Source organism: Rhinolophus sinicus, chromosome 17, assembly GCF_057876585.1.
Source record: "Rhinolophus sinicus isolate RSI-liver-muscle chromosome 17, RSI-T2T, whole genome shotgun sequence".
In the NCBI taxonomy this organism is placed as follows: domain Eukaryota; kingdom Metazoa; phylum Chordata; class Mammalia; order Chiroptera; family Rhinolophidae; genus Rhinolophus; species Rhinolophus sinicus.
The window spans coordinates 304,791-331,196 of record NC_142517.1 but is presented as its reverse complement, the minus strand read 5'-3'; the positions used below and the strand labels follow the sequence as shown (position 1 = coordinate 331,196).

At 59.0% G+C, this 26,406-nt stretch overlaps 2 protein-coding genes across 3 annotated transcripts; one reads left to right on the top strand and one right to left on the bottom strand.

The window, feature by feature from the left end:
* Positions 1 to 146: 146 nt before the first annotated feature.
* LSS (lanosterol synthase) lies at positions 147 to 19,761 on the bottom strand. Of its 2 annotated transcripts, none has more exons than XM_019717592.3 (22): positions 19,619 to 19,761; positions 19,119 to 19,284; positions 18,237 to 18,375; positions 16,530 to 16,638; positions 15,724 to 15,845; positions 14,298 to 14,394; positions 13,139 to 13,274; positions 12,895 to 13,003; positions 12,281 to 12,399; positions 11,225 to 11,322; positions 10,798 to 10,825; positions 9,883 to 9,939; positions 9,218 to 9,289; positions 8,877 to 8,927; positions 8,251 to 8,400; positions 7,542 to 7,638; positions 6,852 to 6,957; positions 4,690 to 4,755; positions 4,170 to 4,250; positions 3,449 to 3,619; positions 2,465 to 2,543; positions 147 to 2,014 (listed from the first exon to the last, which is right to left on the bottom strand). In XM_019717592.3, the coding sequence occupies exons 1-22, from the start codon at positions 19,630 to 19,632 to the stop codon at positions 1,883 to 1,885; spliced, it is 2,199 nt and encodes a 732-aa protein (XP_019573151.3). In that variant the 5' UTR covers positions 19,633 to 19,761; the 3' UTR covers positions 147 to 1,882. The 2 variants fall into 2 exon arrangements, with proteins under 2 accessions (XP_019573151.3, XP_074176499.2); XM_074320398.2 differs by having other exon boundaries at positions 1,878 to 2,014; positions 2,465 to 2,595.
* On the top strand, positions 19,739 to 26,406 carry LOC141567934 (germinal-center associated nuclear protein-like). Its single transcript, XM_088794025.1, has 5 exons — positions 19,739 to 19,858; positions 22,575 to 22,965; positions 23,930 to 24,187; positions 24,663 to 24,792; positions 25,451 to 26,406. The coding sequence occupies exons 1-5, from the start codon at positions 19,739 to 19,741 to the stop codon at positions 25,515 to 25,517; spliced, it is 966 nt and encodes a 321-aa protein (XP_088650151.1). The 3' UTR covers positions 25,518 to 26,406.

Below are 26,406 nucleotides of genomic sequence, written 5' to 3'. Positions count from 1 at the left end.
CACTGGGAGTCACGCATTCCCAGTTAGAAAGTCCCTCAGAGGGAAGGGTGTGAAATACATCACGGTGAACACAGAAAACCTACTATGGCCCCAGAGGAAGTTTCCCAGCATAACATCCAAAATCTTCTAACTCAGACACAGACAAACACCGTATGCTCTCATTTATGTGTGGAATCTAAAACACAAAATAAATGAACAAACAGAAACAGACTCAAAGATACAGAGAAGAGACTGATGGTCACCTGATGGGAGGGAATTGGGGGCAGGGTGAGAAAGGGGAAGGGATGAAGTACAGTTGGCAGCTACGGAGCAGCCATGGATGTAAAACGAAGTACTAGAATACAGTCAAAATGTGATGACCGTGGTGCCAGCGGGCACTGGACTGAGCAGGGAGAACACGTTGGAAGGAACATAAACGTCTCACCACTGTGCTAGTCACCTGAAACTAGAATGATATTGAATGTCACCTGTAACTGAAAAAGAAAAAAGGATTCCAAATTTATTTTAAAAGAGGCAAGAGCAAACCCAGCAGGTATGAAAGGGATCCAACACAGTTCCTTCACCAAACAAACCCCAATGAAATCTCTGAGCAGCAGGCTGAACCCCGCTTCGTGCCCCAGTGCGGCGGCCAGGGGGGCCGGCCCTGTGGGGCTGAGAGCAGGCAGGAGCGTGACCCAAGGGGCAGGAGGCCATCAGGGGAGGGGCCAGCTCGGGTGAGGACCCTGAAGGCAGCGAGCCCTGGGCGGTCATGGAGAGCGCCTAGGGGCCCTGAGGGCTGCGGGTGGAAGGCCATGTGTGGAAAGCCTCGGCGAGGGGCCTACCGGTTTCTGGGCCGGGAATGACGGAGGCAGAGGGGCAACCCGATGGGTCTGCACTGTCCAGGGAGAACACAGTGGGGGCTGCCACCAGTGCAGGGGACGGTACACAGGAAAGGCAGGCAGAAGTGGCGTGGGCTGGGGTCTCTGGCCTTTGTCCTCATCAAAGCTCTTGGTGATTCCACAGCTACACCTGGGGGGCCCTGAGCATGACAGCTGCCTGTCTGCTGGTCAGGGGCAAACCTACCACCAGGACTCCCCAATCCGAGTCCCCAGGTCCAGCCCAGCAAACCTGACAGGTTTAGGAACCAGAGGGCAACTTGCCAAAAGGCATCGCCTGGAAGTCGCTCCTGCTCCAGCTCAGAGTAGATGGGGGCATGAGGGTCTCGACAGCCATGAGGGTGACCTGGGGTCACGCCTGCCTGACGGGCTGCAGGGGTGGTGAGTGACAGGCTGGGTGCCATCAGCGCCACACCGTGGTAACCACCAAGCTGCTAACGCCCCGTTAGCCTTTGTCATGCTTGGTTTCCCTGAGCATTTGTCATTACAGGCTATAAACTGGAGGTGGGGATGCTGGCATCCACACACTGGCAGCACCGTGATATAGCGTGGGCACACGAGATCAGGGGCAGGGTCGGCGTGCCCGGACTGGTCCCCGTTCCTCACGGGGCCTTGGGTGGCCTCTGCCCACCGGGCTGTTTGGGAAGGCCAACACGTCCCTCAGCCCAAGGGGCAGAAGGCACAGGAAGAGCCGGCCTGGGGTGAGCCCAGCACTGGGCAGGAGCAGACAGCTCCTCTCCTGAGAAGCCCTGCCAGCCCAGTGCCCATGGCGAGGACACACCACACCGTGCCCTCTGCGTTGTCACAGTTCATCTTGTTCCTTCCCTCACCTAGACCCATCGAGCTTCTCTCAAAACTAAACCTAAGTTGAAGATCAAGTGTCTAAACCGCCACCCTGCTCCACCCAGGCCCGGTCCTGGGACTCACTCTGAAAGTGGGGAGTCTGGGGCATGGGTACAGGGGTGTTGGGCCCGCCACCCCCTGAACAGGCGCCCACAGGCCTGCTCTCACGGGTGGCCCGCGAGGGTGCTGTCGGGGTGCAGGCGGGAGAAGCGGCCGAGGGCCCAGATGGGGAAGACATTCCTGTAGCTTGTGTAGCTGATGGCACAGGTCTTGTTGAAGACGCCAGAGATGTTTTCCTGAAAGGACACAGGAACTTGAACACAAAGGCCCACCAGATGGCCGAGGGGCAGGGCTGGCTGGTGGGCAGTGCGCAGGCTCTCAGCAGGCTGTCACCCCTCCGACAGCTGGCCGCCCTCACCCTGAAGCAAGCCCACCAGCCTGGTCGCCAGCCCTGCACAGCCGTGTCTGCCTCACTCATCCAGGGTGGGGGGTTGGCCTCACACGACCTTGCGACCCCATGCCCCAGGGACAAGCAGAGCGGGCGCAGGCCTCCCAGCACCACCAGCCCTGACCCCACCCTCTGCCTCAGTTCCAACAGCAAGGTCCTCGGCCTCCCACTGCAGATCTGCTCTCAACGGGTCACTCACTGGTGGGTTTCTGAATCTCTAAACCCCATAGCCAGGCCTTGCCCATGAGCAGCCCATGGGGACATGGGAAGTCGGGCCACTGCTGGGCCCACAGCGTACCTGGGGCCAGTCACCATTGGGGAGCTGTTTGCTCAGCAGACACCGGACTCCTCTCTCCAGCGCCTCCACGCAGGGATGCCTGGGAGAGGGGAGCAGTGGCCACACGGGCAGAGTTGAGACACGGCCTCCGGCTGCCGGGAAAACCCAGGTCTCATCCCCGCAGCCCTGCCCCAGACGAGGATACAAAACATCGGGCGATGACAGATGACATAACTGATACTCGAGGTGTCACACCCACTAGGGACAGTCAGCACACCTCAGGCCACCGCTACACAGGTCCAGCCTGAGAGGAGACGACGCAGCGTGCACAGAGGTAGGCAGGCCAGGTGGACAGCCCACAGAGGTGGCCAGGGAAGGGCCATGCCTGTGCCCGCCCAGCCCGCGTGCTCATCTCACTCCTCCTGCCGAGGGTGACACACCAGAGAATCACGGGTTCAGGACCAACTCAGCTGTGGGGATAGGCTGGCAGATGCTCCCCGATCCCATCCTGCAGATTGCCCCTGCTGCTCCAACTGGCCTGGCTTGGCCTTGGGGGGATCCTAGGAGAGGCCCCAAATGGCCACAAACCCAACGGGACTGCAGAGACTGCGACACTGCACGTGTGTGTGTGTGTGTGTGTGTGTGTGTGCGCACATGCCTGTGGTTTTGCATATTTCTGCATGTGTGCACATCTGTGTGTGCGTGTGCCTGTGCAACCACGCGTGTCCTGTGTAGCCACACGTGGTTTAGCACTGGCTGTGGACACCGGTGGGCCCAAAGAGAGCAGCAGCAGATGCCGCCACACCTCAAACTGCTTACCCGAGTCCTCTCAGGTCCCTTGCTGTCACTGTCACTGTGGGTACTGAGTCTATTTGCAGGAGCCCACTGGCTTGGACAGACCTATATGCCTGCCCGGGAACCCGGGCTGCAGCCCTGCACTCGGCGCTCAGCCACCCACACCCGCCCAAGCCACCACATCTAGTGTCCTTCCTTTGCCTGCCCCACCTGACGGCCAGCAGCCCCATCAGGGCCCAGCACGTGTTGTGGATCTGGGACTGGGCGCTCTGCATGTAACGCCGCTGCTCGCAGGACTCGAAGTCCTCCCCCCAGCCTCCGTCCGCCATCTGCCGGGAGAGCAGGAAGTCGCAGGCCTTCGACACCTCCCCACAGGCAGCCCTGCAGAGAGCAGACACGAGATGCCGTCACGCAAGGAGTGTCCCAGGCTCCTGGGTTCTCACCCTGGCAGGGCCTCTTAGGGCTCAGGGGTGAGGGGGCTGCTCTCATGGCCACCCCACCACAGGTGTGAAGGCAGACAGACAAAGTGACATGCTTTGTAGCTGCTGATGTCTCACTGTCAGGACCACCCCTGAATACCCACCGGGCCAAGCAGAGCTGGGTGTGGCCGCTGGACACAGCTGTACCAGACCTCCCTTCCCTCAACCCGGCCCAGCAAGTGTCCTGGATTGGCCATGGCCACCGGGTGGGGCCAGGAGAGTTGCGGGCGACATGCCCAGCCAAGCGTCCATAACATGGATGCTGCCAGCTCCTGAGCCAGCGAGGCCCCCTGGTAACGCCTATGTTTTCTGGAATACTGATCTTACCTCACCGTTTAAAAAAATGTAGAAAAACCCCCAAAATCAAACATCAAAGGAGGAAGGTCTCCAGCAGAGTGTCCTGCGGGGAAGACCCCATTCCACCAGGGTGGAGGGCAAACGCCCATGCTTACCCATTGCAGTAAGTGTGCCCCATGCAGGAGAAAGCTTCCAGGCCAAACCAGGTGCCGTAGGTGAAGCAAACACCCCAGGAGCTGGAGGGAGACACGAGGAAACGGAGCCTTAGCGCCCAGGCCCCACGCACAGCGGGTGGGAGGACGGGACTCCCCCCCCCCCCCCCGCACAGGAGGCTGTGGTTACTGTCAGGCAAAACAGCCTCATGGGTTTCACAGGCCACAGCACCGCAGAGCTCTGAGGCACGTGGGATAGAAACGGCCCTCCCGGCCCTTGGGCGCCCTCTGAGGAAACACCCAGCGAGGTAAGAACGGATCCAAACCCAGGGGAGGGCGTGAGTAACCAGACCCAAGGAGCAAGGCAAGGGGGCAGGCCACTGCACGCCCAGTACTCGCCCACACCACAGGGTGGAGGCCAGGCGTCCACGAGGGACACGGCCCACCAGAATCTGCGGCGGGCGGCTTCCTGCCAGGACGGCTGTGTGTGAGAGCGGACGTCCACACCGCAGAGCTCACTCACCCCTCCCAGGAGCCATCAGGCCTCTGCTTCCGCCGACAGAACTCCAGGGCCCGCTCGAGAGTCTCCCTGCAACACAGAGGCCGGCCAGGGAACATTCCGGCAAAACAGCAATTTACCGAATCCCACCCACCTAGGGTCTCAGAAAGAATGAGCATAGTCTCCCTTTAAGAAATATGTAAAAATAAGCAGTTCAGAGAGAAGCTATAAGGCCGAGGCAGAAGCAAGTACAGGTAGTTAAGGAAACCCAAGGGCAAAGCAAATGCTCAGGGAAGAGCCAGTGTTGGTAACAGTGACCAGTGTCACTGAAAAGTGTACGGGCTTGAGTAAATGACACAAATGAAATTCTAAAAAGAAATGAAAAATTAGAGCGCAAACAAAAGATTTAGAGGACAGAGAAGACACGCTGTAAGCCTAGCTGGCCCTTCTGAAGAGGCCGGCATGAAGGTACCAACGCAGCCTGAGGGCGCCCTGCCCCTGCGGCGCTCGCCGGTGTCACCAGTCCTGAGTGGGGGTGGCACCCGAGGTTTCCAACCACCGTTCCTGCAGAGTTGATGGGATGTCACCCGTGACCATATCACGTGATGCTCTGGCCTCCCCCTTGATTCTCTCCCTGGCCGGCAGTCATGAAGCTGCCATACGGAGGCCCACGGGCCAGAAACGAAGGGTGGCCTCCAGCCCGGCCAGCAGGTTAATACGCCCTGAGACTGACACCCCACAAGGAACGAAAACCTGCCGACAATCGCACGAGCTTGGAGCAGACCTTTTCTGGTCAATACTCAGATGAGACCCTGGTCAGCGGAGAGGGGATGCAGCACGGCCTGGACTCCTGACGCACGGACGCTGGGAGGTAATCACTGAGTGTGGCTTTAGGCCACCAAGTCTGCAGAGATACTGTCACTCAGCGACAGGTGACCAATGCAAAGATGACGATACAAATAAGAGCATCAGCAGTAATAGCGATGTCACCACAGATATAGTGGAAATCAAAAAGTTAAGAGAAAATAAAAGTTTAGCAACACATTTGAAAACTTAGACAAAATGCACAAGTTACTAAGAAAACTGACTTATCAAAATGGCCTGAAGAAGAGAGAGTCTGAATAGTCCTGTAACTACTAATAGTAAGGGTCAAAAATGTAAACTTTTCCCAGAAAAAGAACTCTAGGCCTAGAAGTTTTATAAGTGAATTATCCTAAATTATCGTGAACAGCATTCTAATCTTACACAAACTCTCTAGGGACTAGGAAGAGGACGGGACACTCCGACTCATTTTATGGACCCAACACAGGGCTTTCAGACCCCAGCAGGGGAGGGGTACCATGCCCCCCATGGCTGCTCACTAGGGAACGCAGATGTGAAATTCTAAACTAAACGGCAGAGATAAGCCCAGTTAGGTTCATCCCAGACATGCAAAGGTGTTTTCACGTTAGAAAAATGTACAATCATCATCTACGACACGAAGATGATAAACGAGATAAATAATCAGCTCATAGACATAGAAAGGTCACTTGCTAAAACTCAACACCCACTCACAGTGGAGGGAAAGAACAACTTAGCAGAAAAAAACAAGAACCTTGTTACCCTGAAAAGGGGTAACCACCCCAAACCAACAGCAACTATCGTTGTTACTGGAGAAGTAGTAGCAGCACCCCTTTAAAGTCAGGAATCACAGTAGGTGCGTCTGTTACTGCTTTCCTGCAAGAAAACCACAGGCCACGGGGGCAGAAACAGCACCGATCTCACCCTCTCCCAGGGAATATAAAAAGAAAACACTTTGCAGCTCAGCTTGAGTCCAGCATCCCCTCACAGGAGACCCTGACGAGGGCATTATATCCAAGTTACAGACTGGTTTCACTCCGTGGCAGCTGTGAAAGTCCTCAACAAAACGTTTCCCAAATCGACTCCCACGTACCCGACAAGTACAAAAAGGCCAACATGCCGGACTGAGCTGAGTTCCACCAGGGGGCATGGAACCGGGCTCATCCTGGGAGGAAGGCCTCTCGAAGCTGAAGCTGCGGAGGGGACAGCACGGCGAGGCCTCCTGAGGACACCTCCTCTGGGCCCCAAGAGACGAGTACGAGGCTCACAGCACGAGTCACAGTAGCCACAGGAAGGCCCTAAGGGCCCCGGGGAACACGGTGCTGTCAGCCTGGAGTGGCCCTCACCTGATCTCCTGGGGCCTGTGCTCCGGGAACTGCATGTGGAAATGCTGTAGTGCCTGCATCACGGCCGAGGTGCACTCCACGTACGGGTAGTCTATCATGATGTCGCCTGGGAGAGCAAGGGCACAGTGAGGCGGGGGCTGCCACTCACCGCCCTTTTCGGCAACGTGGGACCAGCCCAGGTGACACGGCCACACAGATGACCTGGTGACCTGGAGGCGTTTGTGTGCTATGGGACCGTCAGACCAGTGGGAGGATGCAAGAGGGCGCCCAGAGCAGAGAGCTGCACCCCAAAAACCTCCCAATGGACCGAGTTTGGCAGTGATATCAGGCGTGCAGGAGCGAAAACGTGGAGCAGGGTAAAGAACCAGGAAATAAGGGGGGCACAGGGTGACAGTGTCCCCACCGACAGCTCCCTGCAAGGAGCATGCAGGTGGACAAGGCAGGGGCCGGAGCCGGAGTGAACCCCGAGATCCTGCCGTGACCCCCACCCCAGCAGGGGCTCCAAGGCCACTATCATGGGTCCAGGAGCACGGGGCATCCGGGGTTTGGGGGCTTCTTACAGGACCTGCCGTCACCTGCCAGAGCCCTTGTAGGCACGGCCCTGGCCAGGGGAAGGGACAGGGCTCTGGTCAGCAAACTGGCCTGGGTATGGGGCCCTGGGCTGTGGCTACAGGCCGGCCAGCCACTCACCGAAGACCTCCGAGGGGTTTAGCAGTTCCAGCAGGTAACCCCCACGCTTGGTCTCGTAGGTGGAAAACCCCCCATCGGAGTTTCTCATGTTCAGCAACTGAAACCAGAGCACACCCTGAGCTGAGCGTGCGGGCGCCCCAGCTGTGGGAGGCTCCTGGGGGCGCCGAGAACCGAAGTGCGGGGATGGGAGGCAGGAGGTGGGAGCCGGCCCCCACGTCACACCAAGAGCCTTGGGCCCTGACAGTGGGCTGCAGCCTCTGTCAGGTCCTCCAGGAAACCTCCGGGGACACAGCCCAACACATGCACGTGCCCAGGTGTAAGGCATGTAGGCCTCTGAACCACGCAGCCTCCGCTGTATGCCGGCTGAAAGGGCTGACCTGGTGTTCCAGGCATTGTGCAGACAGCCAGACCTCCCAGAGAGGCCGTGGAAGCGGCCGGCCTGTGAGCCTCCAGGATGAAGGAGAACGGGCCAAAGCTGCCCACAGGGCGCACACCTGGCCCTCACGCTGGCCCAGGACACTGGCTCTGCTCACGCCCAGGCGGGAACCCCTGTTGGCCAGGCACAGGTGCCGTAGGGATGTGCCCCTCTAGCTCACGGTCTTGGCCCTGAGTATTGGCTGGGACAGGTCGCAGGGGACATGCAGGCAAGGGCACAGCACAGGCACAGCGCTAATGGTACCCGAGGACCCTGCTCGCACAGCAGCCTCACCACATTGATGGCATCGAAGAGCCGCTCTGGCGGGATGTGTGTGGTGAGGAAAGGACACTTCTCCTGCACGAGGAGGACGGACTTCAAGGCCTCTGCTGTGCAGTCGGAGACGATCCAGCCACAGTCCACAGTGCTGAAGGAGAAGCCGCCCTGCAGAGCGCGGCGTGACTGGTGGGTGCAGGCATCCTGAGCCCGCCTTCCGCCCCTGCGGGGAGGCCCCGTGTGGGCCAGCCTCGGCTTCTGGCTCAAGAACCCCACGGCTGCTGCCGCTCCCATCACCGCCCTCAGATCCCACCACAGGACGGGCACAGGAAAGGGCCACCACTGCCCTCCCTACCCTGTGGGGACACCGCATGGCGGGTACACGCTTGCACACATTGGAGGAACTGCCCTTTCTGCCCTCGCCTCGTCATCTCCCTCAACCTCCTGACCCCAGTGTCTGTAACGTGTCTGTGGCTGGAGCATCTCAGAGACACGACGGTGTGCTCAGCATGTGGGCAAGCCGCCAGTGGGGCCACCTCGCGGCCATGGGGGCACCCCATGCATGCGTCCTCACCGCCATAAGCCCCAGGAGGCTGAGGGAAGAGCCCTGGAAGGCAAAGCCAGTGGCGGGCAGCCCTGCGTACCTTCCTCATCTGGCGGTAGTACTTCTGGTAGTCGGGCAGGTTGTCTGGGACCTGGACAGCACCAGGACACATGTGGGAAGTGCAGGAGAAACATGTCACTGCCGTGCGCAGACAACAGGGCAGTGAGGGGCCCACGCAGAAGCACGTGAGGCTCCAGAGCTGTGGCCTCTCAGCCATCGGTGCCCAAGGAGCCTTTGAGACTTCACCCAGGCCCACAGCCCCCACCAACTGCCGGGAAACACCATCAGGCCCCCACTGAGCTGGAGAGGGCAGGGTGGGGGCAAGGAGGCGGCACCTCTGCCCAGGGGAGGTCCCCCAGAGTTGCCAGGCCCCAGGGTCACCTGTGAGATCCGCAGGAACTCATGCGCCTTCTGCAGGCAGGACGAGAACTCGGGCCTGTGCTGTGCACCCGCCTGGAGGACAGAAGAAGGCAAGACGGTGGCTGCAGGAGCCTGCGTGGGTGGGCTGGTCCCCGGGCAATATGGGAACACCTTGCCACTCCCAGGAACCTGGAACCGGGAACTAACCCACCCGGGGTCAAGTGGGGTCAAGTGGACGCAAGTGAGAAAGACATGGAGAAATGGAGTGAGCAGGAGGGACATCCGCACCGCAGCTGCCTGCCCGTGCCCATGGGCCCGTCCTGTCTGCCGCAGGCCCATAGGGCCCAGACCCCTGGGGGCTCTCTAGGATTGCTCATTCAATGGAACAGAAACACACTCTAGTTTCTCTCTAACACGTCCTCGGGGCTCTTCTCAGTGTGCCAGGTGCAGAGTGACTTTGAGAAGAGCCTTGAGCAGCCCCTCCTCCGTGTGCTGGGACACCCCCAAGCGTCCCTGCTCCTAAAGCCTCCAGGCCGGCCCACTGCCTCAGCCGCACATCGCCAGAGGCCTCAGGGCCCAGGGAGCAGAGCAGGAGTCCGTAGGTGCGTGTCTGTGCTAGGCTTAGGGGTGGCCATACAGGAAGTCAGCTGTAGGCTGACTGAAGAGCAGGAGACACAGCCACGTACCTCCAGCAGAGCCTGGATGGCAAACGAGGTGTCCCAGACCTGTGAGCCGTTGGTGCCCTGCATGCAAAGGATGGTCTGTCACGGCAGCCACGGGCGTCTGGGGGCTCCGATGAGCTCCAACAGATGGGAGCCCAGCTGAACCCTGACCCCAGGCTCTGTGCACCCCTCAAAGTCTACGGGTCCTGCAGAAAGTCCCCTACCCCCGCCTTCACCAGGCCACCAGCCAGAACAGAACTATCAGGGCACTTCAGGGTAAGGACGCCACCACCCATAGCCTCTTCTGCGCACCCTCCGAATGAGGACCCTGCTGGAGGCTCCGTGTTTCCACAATGAGCTAGGTGGGTCACAGCAGACAAAACCCGCAGGATGACCCAATGGCTCCCAGGGCCCCTGGAGCCAGGACAGGATGAGGTTGGCTCAGGCCACTCTGTGATGTGGCCCCTACTTGCAGAGTCACGTACAGGAACTACAATGGGGGTGGCAGCGGTGGTGCCAGATCACCTACTACATACAACGTGGAAACGGGGGACGAGCCCAGTAGCACGGACCACTGGGTTGGCCGCATGCAGAGAAGGGCTCAGGGCGGGGGACGCGGCTGTAAACCCTCGGAGGCAGGCGGCCGTGAGGGCAGGGCCATCCCCCTACCTGACACCTGGCCAGCGTGCGACTCAGGCCACTGTCGGCTCCTAAGCCGCAGCTCAGCTCGGAACTACATGGCTCAGACCCCTCCCACGACCCCGGGGCCCTCGGTTCCTCTGACGGCCCAGCCCAGGAGGCACGCACGTCCCCTTAGATGGGAACATGCAGCCTGGCATCACACTGCCAGGCCTTGTGAGGGATTTTTGAATCTCAGCAAACCCACAGGCAGGAGGAATATGGCTGCCAAGGAAGCCAGCAGCCGGCCTATGGCCTCACCTGCATCTTCATGCCGTCCAGGCCCAGCCTGTGAGGAGAAAAGCCAGGTCAGGAGGCAAAGGGCAGAGGGCAAAGGGCTGGGGTCAGCCGCTGCCTCCTGCCCCTGGTTACGGAGGACAGCGCCCCCTCAGCCTGCGGACGTGCACATCTATGACTGAGCAGGTCTGCTGTCCCCAAGGTCTTCCTGATGCTGTTCTGACATCCACAAGCTCCCCAGTCCTGCCTTCCAGATGTGCTGAGTCTCTGCCATGCGGTGGGTCTTCCCACTCAGACCCTCGCCAGCTTCCAACCCTGAAACTCCTGGTCCCCGCTATGCTGCAGACACCACAGCAACCTCACTGGGACGCAGACACAGACACACACCCACTGCTCTGGGCTGTCAGCCACCTCAGTTGGAGACCGAGTGTGCCCTTCCACCCACACTCACCACAGGTAATCGGGAATCCTGGACACGTGTTCCTTGAAAGGGTCGGAGGCCGGCCCGTCCACACGCCAGCGCACAAGCATGTTGATGGTTTTCGAGATCTGCAGGGGACAGGCCGTCAGTGCTCTGCCCCAGCCCTGAGGCCATGACCCCACTGCGTGAGCCCATGGCCTCACGCAGACCCTCCTGTCAGCTGGGCCCTCTGCTCTAACCCTCGTCACGAGCAGACGGGCAGTCCTGCAGGAAGCGAGTCCTCCGTGGACAGCCAGAAGGGGTGAGGGCATGCACAGAGGGAGACAGGGAAGCCCGGCCGTCTGGCGAGCAGGCAGAACCACCCAAGGGGCCCTGGCCCAAGGCCGAGGTGGAGACCAGACCTGTGCTGCAAGGGCTGCCACTCAGAGCGCCTCGTTCCGAGCCCAGGCCTGCCACCCTGGGATCTAAGTCAAGATCCAAAGTACACCTAAAACTGCACCTAGTCTCAGTCAGACGTGTTTCACGCAGCCTTCAGTCAAAGCCCAACTCAAGATGCTGCTAAAATTGGGGAATAGCTGACCGCTCTTGGGTAGCCATCGCTTACGGTCCACCGGGGTCTCGTGAGGCCCAGAAAATGCCTGGGAGCGGGACCGGAAGTGGGGCTCGATGACACTGAACCAACTGGGTGCCCCGAGAACGGGTGTCCCAACCTACAGGGAACTCGCAACGGCTGTGTCCTGCACCGTCTCCCTGTGGGTAGCCAGTTGGCCCGACAGCCCAAGGTAAAGCGGGCCAGGAGCCCAGAGGCTCAGAGCACTGAGTTGCATGTCATGGATTCAGCAGGAACCAGGACTGGAACCCAAGTGCCTCAGGCTCTCTAAACCCCAGAAGAGAAGGGTTGATGGAGTTTTTTTTCGGGGGGGGGGGTTGGGGGGCTGGACAGAAAGACCCTGAGAGGGGCCTCAAGTAGCAGTGTTCAGATGTACCAGGTGGTGGGGATGGGAGATGGGCGGGGGGTCCTGCCTCGGCCTCCTGCCCTGGTCCTTGCCCACCCCTGGCCGACATCGACGAAAGAGGGGAACTGACCGGACCAATGCTGATACACTTGGAGAAGCGGTCATCGGCGACGATGTGCTCGTACAGCCTCTGGACAGCCCACTGCCGCAGGCTGGTGCTGTGGTGGCGCTCGTACAGGTTGCACAAGGCTGAGGGGATGAGGGTGTCAGCGGGCACGGAACACAGAGAGGAGTGCCAGCCTCAGCCCGGCCCAGGCAGACTCGACGGCAAGCCACATTTCCAGCCGACCCTGGCCCTGTCTGCCTCAGTTTCCTCCTGTGCAACTGCCCCTCTACCCCCACGTCTAGGCCATCGGGAGTCTCCAGCTGTGTCAGCGCTGACTGACGGGGCAGGGACCAGGCACAAAGGGAAGACAATGGTTGGGCCTGCCTCCGGGGGAAGTCACGCAGGGGCCTGGGCCTGGGGGTCCTGCCCTCCTCCCCCAGAGACAGATGACTGGGCCCTCCAAGGCCCTCAGCTCCGAATCCTGTCATCCAGGAGCCCCGCCCCAGGCTCGCTCCAAGGCCGAGGACAGGGCAGTTCTGCGGGACCCAAGGCACACACGGCTGGCCACTGTGTGACGACTGAACCACAGCGGAGTCATCGTCACCCCTGGGGTCAGCTGAGCCCGGAAAGGCACGTACCGAACACCACACGGAGCAGCCAGCTGGGCGGTGTATACAGCTCATCAGGGGCCACGTTGGCCCTCTGGGCCGGCCAGTCGATGCTGGCGTAGTCCTCCACGTACAGCTCCTGGGGACGGCACACCTGCTGAGCCCTGTGCCGTCCACCCCACTGGACAGTCACCACAGGGGAGGTCCCATCCTACCCCAGGCGCTCAGGTCCATAGGCCCACGGCGCCCCCTACACCGCCAGCTGGGCCCTCACCTGGCGCAGGCTCTGGATGAGTGGGTCTTCCTGGGCGCTCAGCCGGGTGGCATAGCAGTAGCTCATGGGCAGATAGACCTGCCGGCAGTGGCACCACAGTGTGGAGGGGTGCGCGGGCATCCAGGCAGGAAGCAGCCTGAGGGGGACAGCACATGAGCAGGCTCTCTGGCCCCACCACCACTGCCACAGCCCCAGGCATCCCAAGCAGAAAGGACGGACAGCTGTCCAGATCCAGTCGGCAAGGCCAGCACTCAGCCTGTTCCCGTGGTCAACCCCCAGAGGCCCCAGAGCACAGGTTGCTCATGCTTCATCCAGGCGCATCCTAAAGCCAGGAGGCTCAGCTCCTAACTTCAGGACTGACTGGATTCTGATGGCGACAGACAAGCCAGTGAAGAGGAATGCTGATAGCGGGGTGGTTGAGGGGTCTGGACTACCTGTGCAACTTTTCTGGAAGTTGAAAACTATTCCCAAAACACCTCCTGCAAGTCGAATTGGGGAATTCATATGCAAATGAGTGTTTTCTGGGGAGATGTCACAGCTTTCACTAGATATTCATAAAATGTTACAAAGTACTGGCTGTGTCGGACAAGAAGGAAGCAGTGTCAATTTTGCTGAGCATTTGAAGACTGTGGTTCTGTTAAACATAAAAGTCTCCTTTTAAAGGCACACTGAAGTATTCACGGGTGAAGCATGATGTCTGGGAGTAGCTATCAGTCACTGGCAGAAAAGAAGGCAGGAGACAGAACACAGGCCAGCCCCAGAGCTGGCGTTGGGAGCAGGACCAGGCTTTGACCCGTCTCGACCTCTACACGTACTCAGAATGTCCAAAGTGACAGACAAGATGCAATCATTGTGGTCTAGGCGACAAAGCCAGAGCTCCCCCTTCCATACCAGGGGTTCCGTAACAGGTCCCCCATGCACCACGCCTGTCACACGCCCACCCCACGGTGCCCCCCTCCTTCCTTCCATTCATCTGTGGGGTTCAGACAACCAGGGCCTCTGCCAGAACACTAACACCACCCCACCCCACAAAACGGGCCACAAAACAGGCCACAAAATGGGCCTTGTCTGGGTAGCAGGTAGCAGGAACCCAGAGCCGACACTCCACTCAGTGAGGCAGGGGGGACCCGGCGGCCCAGCCCCGCAGAGGCGGGCATACCACATCTCTGGTAGGAGCGTGTTGAGACCTTCCCAGCTGTAAACATTCAGGATCGCCAACCAGAACTTCCCCCAGGAGGGGATGGCCACAGCTCCACCTGGGGACAGAACAAGCCCGCGTCACCTACCTGTAGTGGACCCTCGGGAGTCACATCTGCCCTACGTGCATGAACTGAAGGCAGGTCTGTCAAGGAGCCTCCAGCCACCATGAGAAGCCAGTTCCAGGGACAGACGCGGGCTGGGACCAGTGGCTCCCCAGAATAGTGTATCCAGCCCCAGGAGAGGGGTCTGCAGCCCCACCTGCTACCTGGGAAGGTGAGGGTCCCAGGTGCGCACGGCAGCCCATGCCCCACGGGCCTGGAGAAGCGGATGAGGGCAGTGACGACGCACACTCGGCCGCCTACTCTTGGGCCGCTCCTAGCTGCCCCAACTTGTGTCCCCACTCGGCAGACAGGGCATGACTCCAACATGGCTATCGGTGACACTCTGGCCCAAGTTGGAGCCACCCCGGCAGCAGAGGTCCCAGGCACAGAAACACCTTCCTGGCCGTGCTTCACCAGGGGGCCTCACCCAGACCCACGAGTGTGGAAGTTAAAAACCCAGGAAGCAACCAGGGAAGGAAGTGTGACACAAACACATCACCCGCAGGCACGCGGTTTGACCAGAGAGCGAGGCGGAGCTCATGGCAGGAGCGAAGTGAGAAGGCGGGTCTTCTCCTCTGAGCGGCCACAGGAGGCCTAACCTAGCCGGGCAGGTCAGAAGGGCTACCGCTGACGGGCCACCCAAGGTGCCAGGTGAAGGCTGAGGAGCCCTCACACGGTGGCATGGAGCGGAAGGTGGGATGCCAGGCAGAGGAGGCAGCATGCTGAGACCTAAAGCAGGAAGGGCTTGGGGAGGTAACAGGGGCCCACATGTGAGCCGAGGACAGGAGTTGCGAACAATGCCCAGACACGTGCGGGCGGTCCTGCCAGGCTCTGCAATGAGGCAGGAAAGTCCTGGCAGCAACGGGAGCCGTGGACCCCCAGGCTCTAACTAATCACCTCCAGTGCCATAGGCAGGAGAGGTGCGCCAGCCAGAAGTCCCCGGCAGGCACACAGGAGGGTGAGCGCGGGGGTGCGAGCAGAGCGGGACCGGGCTGCCCATCCCTTGGGAAGGCCACTGCACGGCCACTCCCATAAGCCGCGTACCAGCATGTTGTCTTTGCCAATTCGCAAAGTAGACAGAATTCCATGGTTATCTTAATTTGCTTTTTAAAACAATGCTGGTAAACTGAGGCGGTCTCCATTTTCTGCTTTGATGGGCTGCCTGCTCAGGTGTTTGGCCCAGTATTTTGGGAGAAGGTGCATCTTTGCGTTCCTACTCTGCAGGAGCTTGTTACAACATGGAGCCACGGCCTCTCTCCCCAGCGCGAGCTGTACAGCACGTACCTTTCTTGTGCAGAAGGTTCCGGGCACGTACCAGGTCAGGATGGTCGGGCCCGATGCCCAGGATTCGCAGGGACACGTAGTTGAGTGCGGTCCCAAATACTGTGGATTTGTCCTCGACGTGCCTGCGGGAGGAGACGGGGTGGGAAAGGGACAGCTTTTATGACCTTTAAGATATGAAGCAATGCTTTCCTTGGCACTTCCTCAGGAAACCAGGAATGCTGACATCTTACACTGATGTAACACGACAACACGAGAAACACCCAGGACTGACTCCTCCCATGACAACTATGCAGTTCCCAAACCGCCCAGCGGGACCTGTCACCTCCGCTGCTCCTTCCCTGCCTTAGTCCACATGACCCTGCCGCACACAGAGCACCTGCAGGTGACGTGTCAGGGCGAGACGTGAGATCTCGACACCTGTCATGACGTGCTATGACCCCATCGCAGAGGCTGAGCTGTCCCCAAGGCAGGTGCTGTGGATTTGGCCCACCTGAGCCCGGGCAGGCACCTGACCACCTCGGCCCGGGTCCCAGAGCGAGCCCCACCACAGAAAGGCTGGCCGCGGCTGGGGAGGGCTGACCAGCCCCGGCACCGGTGCTGCCATGCCACAGTCAGAACCGTAACAGCCAGATGGCTTTCACTGGCGCAAGGGTCTCAAATCTGTCAACCAGTCACGAGACCAATTCACAACACAAGCTGTGACACTGACCCTCCAGGCCCAGGTCCATGGCTACAAACCCCGCCCCACAACAGATCTATGTCCTAACGTGTGCACACGCATGCACACATGGGGTGGGCACACTCACAGGCCCCAGCCGCCATCCGGGAGCTGCACCGACCACAGGTACCGCGTAATCTCTTCTCTGTACCCAGCTGGCAGAGGGATGTGTGCCACGTGGCACACGATCAGGAGGCCTGTGTGGCAGAAGGGGTCCCTCACTCAGCAGGGCGCAGGCGCTCGGCAGGCTAAGCCCGGCCCCTCTCCTCCTGAGGACCCCTCCCAACGGGAGCTGTTCCCAAAGGCCTCCCTCACACACACCGGCCTTGGGAGGCTGCTCCTGGCACTGCCAGGAACTTTGGGAACAGGCCCCAGGTGCAGGAGCAACAGCCCCGTGACACACCCCACATAGGACATGCAAAGCCCACCCAGCTACCCCAGGGCCCCGCTATGTTGTCACACCTGCTGGGGCAGCCCGCAATGGCGTAACATTTACTTGCTTATGTTTCTGTTTTATAAGTTCTTTACTAGCATATGTCACTTTGCAAATGGGGGAAGTGGACAACAATAAGTATTACCCGCAGAACACCCTCCCGTCCCTCCCGGGCCCTCCTGAATGAACATGGGGCTCACAGGCTGCCCCTGCACCCCCATCCTGGCATTGGTTCTATCAGCCACAGGCCTGGGACACCGTCATGATGTGCTGTGGAACAGTGCCCAGCTCTGGCAGAGGAGTCAGAACCCTGGTAGCCACTCGGGCCAGGCTCGCCCTGGACGGAGGGCAGATGGGCGTGGAGACTCCAGAGGATCTCAGAAACAAACCCATCTCCTCTCCTAACAGTCAAGATGCTGTCAAGACAGGAAACACAGGCAAGGAGCAGTGTCTTCCCCCATTTTGCAGGTGAGGAAACTGAGGCACAGCCCCTAAATGGTGATGCAGGTGCTGGAACCCAGGGGGTTGGACCCCCGAATTATGGCTCCCCAAACCCACTCCTCATCACCGCCGTGTCACAGGTGAGGTGGTCCAGGCACTCCAAGCCGTATCGCCTTGCCCAATCAGAGCAGACCCCCAGAAGTGTCTCAAGGGGCTCCAGAGGGGACAAGGGAAGAGAGCCCCTTGCCTCACCCCCAAGAACAGGCCCAGGGGCCTGGGAAGAAAGATACAAAGCTGTACAGTCCGGGAGGCAGTGGGACTTGGAGACAAAGTGGAGATGGCAGCTTGATGGCTCTGCAGCGTCCCTGCCACCAGCGGAGGGGGTCCTTCTGCAGACATTCTTACAAGTGGATTTCCCATTGGACAAGACTGAGTATTTCTTTAGACAGTCCCAGGATGCAACAGTCTTGTCTACCCAAACCAATTCCAGGCCTGGGGGCCCAGCTGCAACCCTCCGGGCACTCACTAACACCAACCTGTAGTCCACCTGCCTGAGCTCCATCAGCCACCCGTTCAAGGTGAGTTCACAGGCCCGAGCTGCCAGCAGAGGACTTAAACACCCACCCAGCACTCTGCCCACATCCGGCACCTTTGCACAGGCTTGGCCCTCCACCTGGAGTACCCCTGCCGCTCTGCTCTGGACTCGAGCCATGCCTCCCACGTCCCCAGAGCACCCATGTCCCTTGGCAGACCACTGGACAACCAGGGTGCGGGCGACCCTCCCAGCCACTCCCGTGAGCTCCCGTGTACACCTGCTCGCCCATTCACCACAAATGTCCACCCAGGGCGTGAACTTGGTCAGGCCAGGACCCCAGTGATGCCCCGTTGGCTTGCCCACAGCCCAGGGCAACACCCTCCTACCTGGCAGGAGGAAGAGTGGTCCACCGTAATCACCCGCCCAGTGGCCGTCCTCAGCCTGCAGCCCCATGTAAAATGTCATCCCATTCAGAGCCCCCTCGTGCGCTGTGTCGGCTTTGGGCAAGTCTTTAAAGTAACTCCCCTGCAAAGGAGAAAAGAGATGAGAGCTGAGGGGATCTCTGGCCAGGCTAGAGGAGCGCGAGTCACTGACACCCAAGTCAAAAGAAGGAATCCGAATCACTTTAAAAGCTTCAGCTGCTCCAATCAAAAATCTAAACCCTGAGGATGGTATTACCACCTCAGCAATTCATGGTTTTGCTTTCCAGTCACACCTATTTGCAAATGTCTTTACAACTTCTCCAAGACTTCTTAAATTAATACAGCAGGGGCCCACGAGTGTGGGGTGGGGAGCTGATGGCCACCCAGACCTGGGGTTCAGGCCTCTCACGGGAAGGGGCCAAAGGGAAGTCACAGTGAGGAGAAGCCAGAGCCCATCAGCGAGACCCCAGGGACACTGCATACTCTTTGCATGGCCGAATTTCTTACATGAAATTCACTGCTTCAAAAACTTCTTTTTCTGAATAAAACCAAAGTTACACAAGGTTCTTATGCACAACTTAGTGACGGAGGAATGGAAGCACAGGAGTCCATCCAATTCACACTCTACGTTTAACTCAAATGATTCCTGTAGGAACCAGCTTTAGTGACATGTGGCCCAGGCCCACACTGCACATCTCTTCTTGGTTGACAAGGAAAAAACACCCTTCCCAGGCAGCTTTGTGAAGCTCCCTGTTGGTTCCTGGAGCTCCCGGCTAAGAGAAAGGGATGCCGACAGGTCTGCCGAGTCCCAGGCATTGTGTGTGACCAGCAGACTCGAGCACCTACGGTGTCCAGTCCCAAGGAGTGAGCTTCCAGCGCCGTCTGCCCCCGGCCAGGGTCACCCTCTTGAAAATACGTCCACACCTGCCTTCCCCTCTCATTGCTGAGTCGCCAGCGGCTGAGGTCGGTGGCGGGCTGTGTCTTATAGGGTCCCCCTCTGCGACGCAGACACCTGAAAAAGGTCGTGCACAGGTGAATGGCCATCGTGCCTCTTCTTCACCTGGGCAGAGCCCAGCGGCTCACTTCTAAGAACCCACCGCCGTTAGTCCTCATCTCGCAAAACGAAACCCTCTCGGGGTCACTTCTGCCTCCAGCTCCTGCACCATTATGCGTCGCGGCGAGTGGAGACGCCTGTCACAGGGACCCCCGCCCAGGGCCCCCACCCCCACCGGCTCTCCTCAGCCCCGCCCCTGCCAGGCGGCCCCCAGCGCACGCGGAGCCTGGACTGGAAGCCCCCGGCCCGACCGCGCCCCCTCGGCCAGCGAGTCTGGGACGCGAAGACTCACGTGCCCTCGGTCATGACTGCCGCGGCGACCTCTGCGGCGATCCCAGCCACCTGCGCCCCTACTAAAAGCCCGCCGGAGCGCACTGCACAGGCGCGCCACTCAGCCGACCCGTGCTGAGCGATGGGCAGATGCCCGAGCAGCCAATCAGAACGCCGCGAGGGTGGGCCTAGTGCGCTCTTGGCCACCGCAGTGGAGGAGCGCCAGACGACCCATCGAGGCGGGGGCGGGGACCTGGGTTGGGTGGGCGTGGCATGGGCCCTGGGCGGGGCCGTGAGGGGCGGGGCGGGGCCTGGGTCGGGGCCGGGACTGGGTGAGCAGAGGCGGAGCGGGTCGTGGACTTCGGCGTAGGGTTGGACCCGGCGCGCCGCCAGTCACGCCCGGAGCCCGTGTCCGCCGGGTAGCGAGGTGTGAGGCGAAGTCCCGCGTTGAGGGCTGAGGAAGTCCGTGCTGAGGAGGGGTGGCCCTGGGAAGAGGAGGTGAGGCGGGCGGGCAGGGGGTGTGGGGAGCGAGGCTCAGGCTGAGGACATGCGGGGGCCGGGACCCGAGCGGGCAGGCGGGGAGGAGCTCGTGTCCGTGAGGAACAGCCGAGTCAGAGGCTGGAGGTGAGCGAGTGTGCGAGCGAGTGAGTGCGAGCGAGTGAGTGTGAGCGAGTGTGCGAGCGAGTGAGTGTGCGAGCGAGTGAGTGTGCGAGCGAGTGTGCGAGCGAGTGTGTGTGAGCGAGTGTGTGTGAGCGAGTGAGTGTGAGCGAGTGTGCGAGCGAGTGAGTGTGCGAGCGAGTGCGAGCGAGTGAGTGAGCGAGTGTGTGTGAGCGAGTGTGCGAGCGAGTGCGAGCGAGTGAGTGAGCGAGTGAGTGCGAGCGAGTGTGCGAGCGAGTGAGCGTGCGAGCGAGCGTGCGAGCGAGTGTGTGTGAGCGAGTGTGTGTGAGCGAGTGAGTGTGAGCGAGTGTGCGAGCGAGTGAGTGTGCGAGCGAGTGCGAGCGAGTGCGAGCGAGCGAGTGTGCGAGCGAGTGAGTGCGAGCGAGTGAGTGCGAGCGAGTGAGTGCGAGCGAGTGAGTGCGAGCGAGTGAGCGTGCGAGCGAGCGTGCGAGCGAGTGTGTGTGAGCGAGTGTGTGTGAGCGAGTGAGTGTGAGCGAGTGTGCGAGCGAGTGAGTGTGCGAGCGAGTGCGAGCGAGTGAGTGAGCGAGTGTGTGTGAGCGAGTGTGCGAGCGAGTGCGAGCGAGTGAGTGAGCGAGTGAGTGTGAGCGAGTGTGCGAGCGAGTGTGCGAGCGAGTGAGTGAGCGAGTGTGTGTGAGCGAGTGTGTGCGAGCGAGTGTGCGAGCGAGTGAGCGAGCGTGTGTGAGCGAGTGAGTGTGAGCGAGTGTGCGAGCGAGTGTGCGAGCGAGTGAGTGAGCGAGTGAGTGCGGGGAGGCTGGTGGCCGCGGGCCGGGCCGCGACCAGGTAGGAGCGTGTCCGGAGGAGCGGGACTGTGGGGAGCGGGAAGTGGGCTCCCCCGAGGCTGCGCCAGGCTTCCCCGGGCTGGGCTGGTGAGGCCGAGGCACGGAGGCCAACAACCGCAGGCGCCAGGAGGCTCCGCGGAACCAGGGAGGGCGAGGCCAGCCAGGGCGTCAGCTGCACCTCTGGGGTCCCCAGGATAAGTTAAAGATGCAAGGCCCTGACAGTGGAGGCGAGAAAGAGAAGGGGAGAGAATGGGGACAGAGACAGTGGCCGGACGTGACAGGGACAGCCGGGGGGAGGCTGGGGACCAGAGTGGCCCTTGGGGTGCACAGCAGACACCTGGGGCTCAGGGGAGGCTTGAGAGCCTCTGACAGGAGGAAACTGCCAACACGGAGGGGTCTGCCGCCTGAGGGCCCAAGGCGGCTCTCCAAGAAGCCCTGACCTCAGGTTACAAGCACAGTTGGCAAAACAATTTATTGGCGATTTAGGAGCAATTTCAATAGACATGAGGAGCAAAGCCCCCACCGCAGAGTTTGAAACCAAAGGGGCGGGGTTCCAGTTACACATGGCATACTGGGCACAGGCGTTGACTTGCACTTCCTACCTGGAGTAAGAAAAGATAAAAGCTCACAGAGAGAATGGGAGACGAGGTAGTAGTAAGTAATAGAGGTCAACAGAATTACAGAGGCTGGGACTGGAAGGAGCAGTGAAAACTGACTTTGTAAGCCAGAGAAAGCTGACACTTCTGGGGGGTGAAGCCAACAAGAAAAGAGACCGTTCTCGCCAACGAACCCCAGGAAGGCGCAGACACTGGAAGAACCAGTAAAAGGTTTGAACACGGATCAATGTGATGCTAGATCCTTTCCCTACCTGGATGAAAACCTGCAGCAGTTCAGTCAGAGCAGGTGTGAACTCAGGCACGAGGCACAGATTAGGGCCATTGAAAGCTGGGGGTTCAGTGAAAGCCTACACTCACGTGGGAGCCCACGCCCACTTCTCCCACACAGCCATTGAGCTTTAGCATTAGGAGGAGGATTTCTCTGGAGGAAAGGCCTCCCCCTCCCCCACCCCGTGCCCTGAAACATATTTAAAATGTGACTGTTCATGTGTCACATCTGAAGGTCAGCTTATAAGTTATTTTTGTAGAGTGTTGTCGTTGGAACAGATGAAGAAATCACATTCACAGAAGTTTCCTTAAAAAAGGATGTGGGTGCTGACAATTACGTTTAGGGCAAGGAATGCCGGGAATTAAGACAAAACCGTAGGTAGAAAGATAGCTACAGGACATGAGAGTCCGCGTATGCGGGAGGGTGTTGTTCCTTCCCAGAGCTGGACCATGCCGTGTCCCTGTCTGCACTTTGGGTCAGGTTGGGCCTCGGAGCCCCTCTCCTGGGGTCCCCTTGGCCCTAGTAGGCCACATTCCACTGCAGCAGGTGGCTCTGGTGGCAGCTGTGGGCGGGGCACCTTCAGGTGGCACCTTCTGAGCAGCAGCTCGACTTGTCTGACCAAGTCTTCCCCTGCAGGTTTCGCAGGCCGTGCAGTGGCTGGTCTCCCGCTGCCCCTGTACCCCTGACCTTTGCTGCCAGACCATCATCCAGTACGTGGAAGATGGGGTTGCCCGTGAGTTTAGTGGCCGGTTTTTCCGTGACCGAAGAGAGAGGCGGCTGGGGGGCCTGGCCTCGCAGGAGCCTGGTGCCATCATCGAGCTATTCAACAGCGTGCTGCACTTCCTGGCCTCTGTGGTGTCCTCCGAGCAGCTCTGCGGCCTGTCCTGGCCCGTCACCGAGTTTGCTGAGGCAGGAGGCAGCTGGCTGCTTCCTCACCTGCACTGGAACGCCCCAGAGCACCTGGCCTGGCTGAAGCAGGCTGTGCTGGGCTTCCAGCTCCCACAGATGGACCTGCCACCTGCGGGGGGTGCGTGCTCATGATGAGGGCGGGGGTCCTAATCCCTTCCTTACTGTACTGACAGCTCGGCAGGCGTCGTGCACTGGCCTGAGGGTCTTCCGTCTGTCACTCTGTGCCCCGTCCTCGTACTGCACCTGCCATTGATCTTAGGAGGCAGAATGAGCCAGGTTTTGTGGAGTGACAGCTGTTGGCCCTTCACCACCGACAGCAGCCCAGTGTCCACACAGCCCCAGAGGAAGGTGGTGTGCAGTTCTGGGACAGTCTGACCCCAAGGCCTAGAGTTTCTGAATGGACAGCAGGTCCTCTCCTGCTTGCAGCCCCGGGGTGAGGACTGGGCAGTCCTGTCCCCACGCTGCTGGCTCTCTGGGGCCACAGCACGTTGGTCAGAGAAACTCTGCTGTGGCTCGGCTGTGCCACCTAAGCCTCTGGACTGTTCTGGTACAGACTCCTGGGCCCGGGGCTGGCTGCAGAGGCCGCCCCTTCCCTTACTGACTCAAGGAGGAGGGAAGCAAGCTGTTGGCTGCTCGTGTGGCACAGCACGCCGCCCGGGCAGGGCCTTTCCTGTGGGCGCAGAGAAAGAGGCCTCAGGCACCCTTCTTAGTTTCTGAACCCACGCGCATCACTGAGGGAGCCCAGAGGGAAGCAGCGTGCGCCGTCTGAGCAGGCTCGTCGGGTTCCCCAGGGGAGCCGAGAGCTCATGTCTGACCTCCCCCGGGTGCTGGGCCTGTATAGTCAGAGCCCCAAGGGGACCTTCGTTGTGAGTTAGGTCTGGGGAGACTGTGTCCCCTTACCAGGACATGGGGACGGAGGTGCTCCTTCCTAAGCAGCTGTGGTTCCATTCACTCGGGTTCCAGAGCAGACTTCTCAGCTCCACGGTCACCTTCTAGGTTAATACAGAGTGAAGACCGTTTTGTGGACATGTCTACCTGTCCTTTGGCCAAGTCTTGCGGCTCACGAGGTGCTTTCTCTCCAGCTCCCTGGCTTCCCGTGTGCTCCATGGTCACCCAGTACGCCTCCCAGATCCCCAGCTGCCGCCAGACGCAACCCGTCCTCCAGTGCCAGGTGCAGAATCTGCTCGGAAGAGCCTACAGCAGGTGGAAGAGCAAGCGCCCCTTCCCGGGCCAGGGGGCGGGGCCCTCGGTCGCTGAGATTCCATGGGACGACATCATCGCCTTGTGCGTCCACCACAAGCTGAGGGACTGGACACCCCCCAGGCTCCCCATTGCGTCAGGTAGTTAATGCTTGGTGCTGCTGTGGGGCTGCCTCCCCGGGAGACTCCACTCGTGCAGTTCAGCAACGAGACATGTTTACTCGGGTTTGTTCTTCTCCTGTGGGTCACCGTCCTCCCTTTCCTTAGCACTCCCTTTTCAAGCCAGTGACTTCCAGTGACTTGTACACACGGGGGAGAGCTAAGACTATCTAAGAGAGTCTGTACTCCCCCCGGGCTGGCTCTAAGTTAGAATTCGGCGGCTCTGGGCAACCTGCTGCCATTGCAGTCTGGAGTCTGGGCATGAGCTTGTGGACCTGGCAGGGCGCACAGGTGCCGGCAGCGCATTTGGCTCAAATGGGAGTGACATATTGTGTGACTTCAGTCCGAAGGGCTTGTCCTTCAATCAGGGAGTTTAAGTAAATGTCAAGTGGTCACCTGTTGCTTTTGTGATATTAGTTTCTCTTCTTTTTTTTTTTTTTTTGTATTGTTTTCTCAGAGGCACTGAGTAAAGATGGCCAGATATGTGTATATTTTTTTAAAAAACATTTGAAAAACTACGATGTTCCTTTGTCGTGGGAACAAGCCAGAATGCAGACGCAAAAGGAGCTCCAGCTGAGTCAGGAGTGGTAAGAACTGTGTTGAGTGTGTGTTTCTGTCATCCCCATACCCACCCACTAGAACAGACCGTGTTCTTCTCCAAAGTACAGATTCCTGTCCTGTGCTCAGAACCCTGCCGACTGTGGGCCGGTTCTGACAAATATGCAAGAACCAGCTCATTCACACGCAGTACAAACCTGTTGAGCAGAGAATAGCAGGCATGTCCCTTCATTCATCAGATGACCTTGACCCTAAAATCATAACATAACCAGAGAGTACAGAGACAGAAAGCTGACGTCTCCTCTCACTGACAAACCTGGTTCAAAAATGCTAAATAAAATGTGACAACAAGCAGTCTTGAGTACCTAAGAAAATTCACATGTAAGCTTTATCCCAGGTGTCACTGCAGACAGCAGACACCTGTGTGTAATCGGGGCCGTGACAAAAATACGGGATCATTTAGCAGGGTTTGCAGTGCTGATCTTAAAATTTATACCCATTCTTCATCAAATTTCTTAACCAAACTTAGGTAAAAACACTACCGTAGCTTGATAAGGCTGCCTACCATAAACCTAGCAAAGAAAAAATTGTGCTTCTTGGTAAAACATTAGAAACACTGAAGTCAGAACCAGGCTGAGCTGCCCCTGATGTCCTACTGTTTACTGTTGTCCTGGAAACCCCGCCCAGTGCAGGGACACAGACACAGCTGCATCAGTATCGAAAGGAAGGAGAAACCGTCATTTCTAGACAGTAAGACTCTGAGTTCAGCAGCTACCTCAGCAGCCACTCACTGCACAGCTCCCCGCTGCCCAGGCCTTCCCCACTCAAAGGTCAGAAAGTATTAAGGAAGGTAAGTGTTCCATATTAATACTGTATGGGCTTATGAAATTCTGTGCTCAAGGAAAAATAGTTGTAAGCAGGATGGTTATTGAGGGTCAGCTTTGGCTGCTCGACTGAAGTTACGTGTCCCCAACATGAAAACAGCTTGAACTTTGAGAAAGGCTTCCAGTCACTAGCTCTGCAAAAACCTCGGTTAAATTGCTTCTTCTTTTTAAATAACTTTTGAATACTTGACTTTTAAACTTGCTTTATTGGGATGGCATAGAGTAACTTGCACATATTAAAACGTACAATTTGATAAGTTTTGACATGTGCGCACACCCCTGAGCCATTACTACATCAAGAGAGGGAAGAAACCACCAACTCGAAAGCTCCCTCAGCCCTTTTCACTCCCTGCTTTCTGCCCCCACAGGCAACTGCTGATCAGCTCGTCACTGTGTGTGCGCTTGCATTTTCTAGACTTTTATGTGCAGGGAGGGAATCACACAGGATGAACCCTTTTGTACGTTCACTCGGCGCGATAGTTTTAAGAGGCATGACCGCAGCTGTGTCCCTTGGCACCGCCAAACCAGTGTCTGTGTCCTTCTGCCTGTTGACGGACATTTGGGATGTTTGCAGGTTTTGGTTACCACCCACACAGCTGCCGTGGGGGTTCAGGCCCGAGTCTCCCTGCAACGTGTCCGCATCTCTCCTGGTGAATACGGGAGTGGAGCGGCTGAACGGCAGGCAGTATGTCCCCGCTCCCACAGAGCGTATACCACTGTGACCCCCCAGTCGGAGACTCCAATCCTGCATGTCCTCAG

Bases quoted from the DNA above. Each gene is read 5' to 3' on its own strand.
- LSS (XM_019717592.3), bottom strand. The intron at 16,639-18,236 runs GTAGGAGGGTGT...TCTGCCACACAG, and splicing joins ACCACTCTTCCTCCTGCCAG to GCCTCCTGATCGTGTGCCAC. The intron at 15,846-16,529 runs GTGAGTGTGCCC...CTCCTCCCGCAG, and splicing joins CCGGATGGCGGCTGGGGCCT to GCACGTCGAGGACAAATCCA.
- LOC141567934 (XM_088794025.1), top strand. From the start codon at position 19,739: ATGGGCAGATGCCCGAGCAGCCAATCAGAACGCCGCGAGGGTGGGCCT. The intron at 19,859-22,574 runs GTGGGCGTGGCA...CTTCCCCTGCAG, and splicing joins GGGGCGGGGACCTGGGTTGG to GTTTCGCAGGCCGTGCAGTG. The intron at 24,793-25,450 runs GTAAGAACTGTG...AACCCCGCCCAG, and splicing joins CTCCAGCTGAGTCAGGAGTG to TGCAGGGACACAGACACAGC.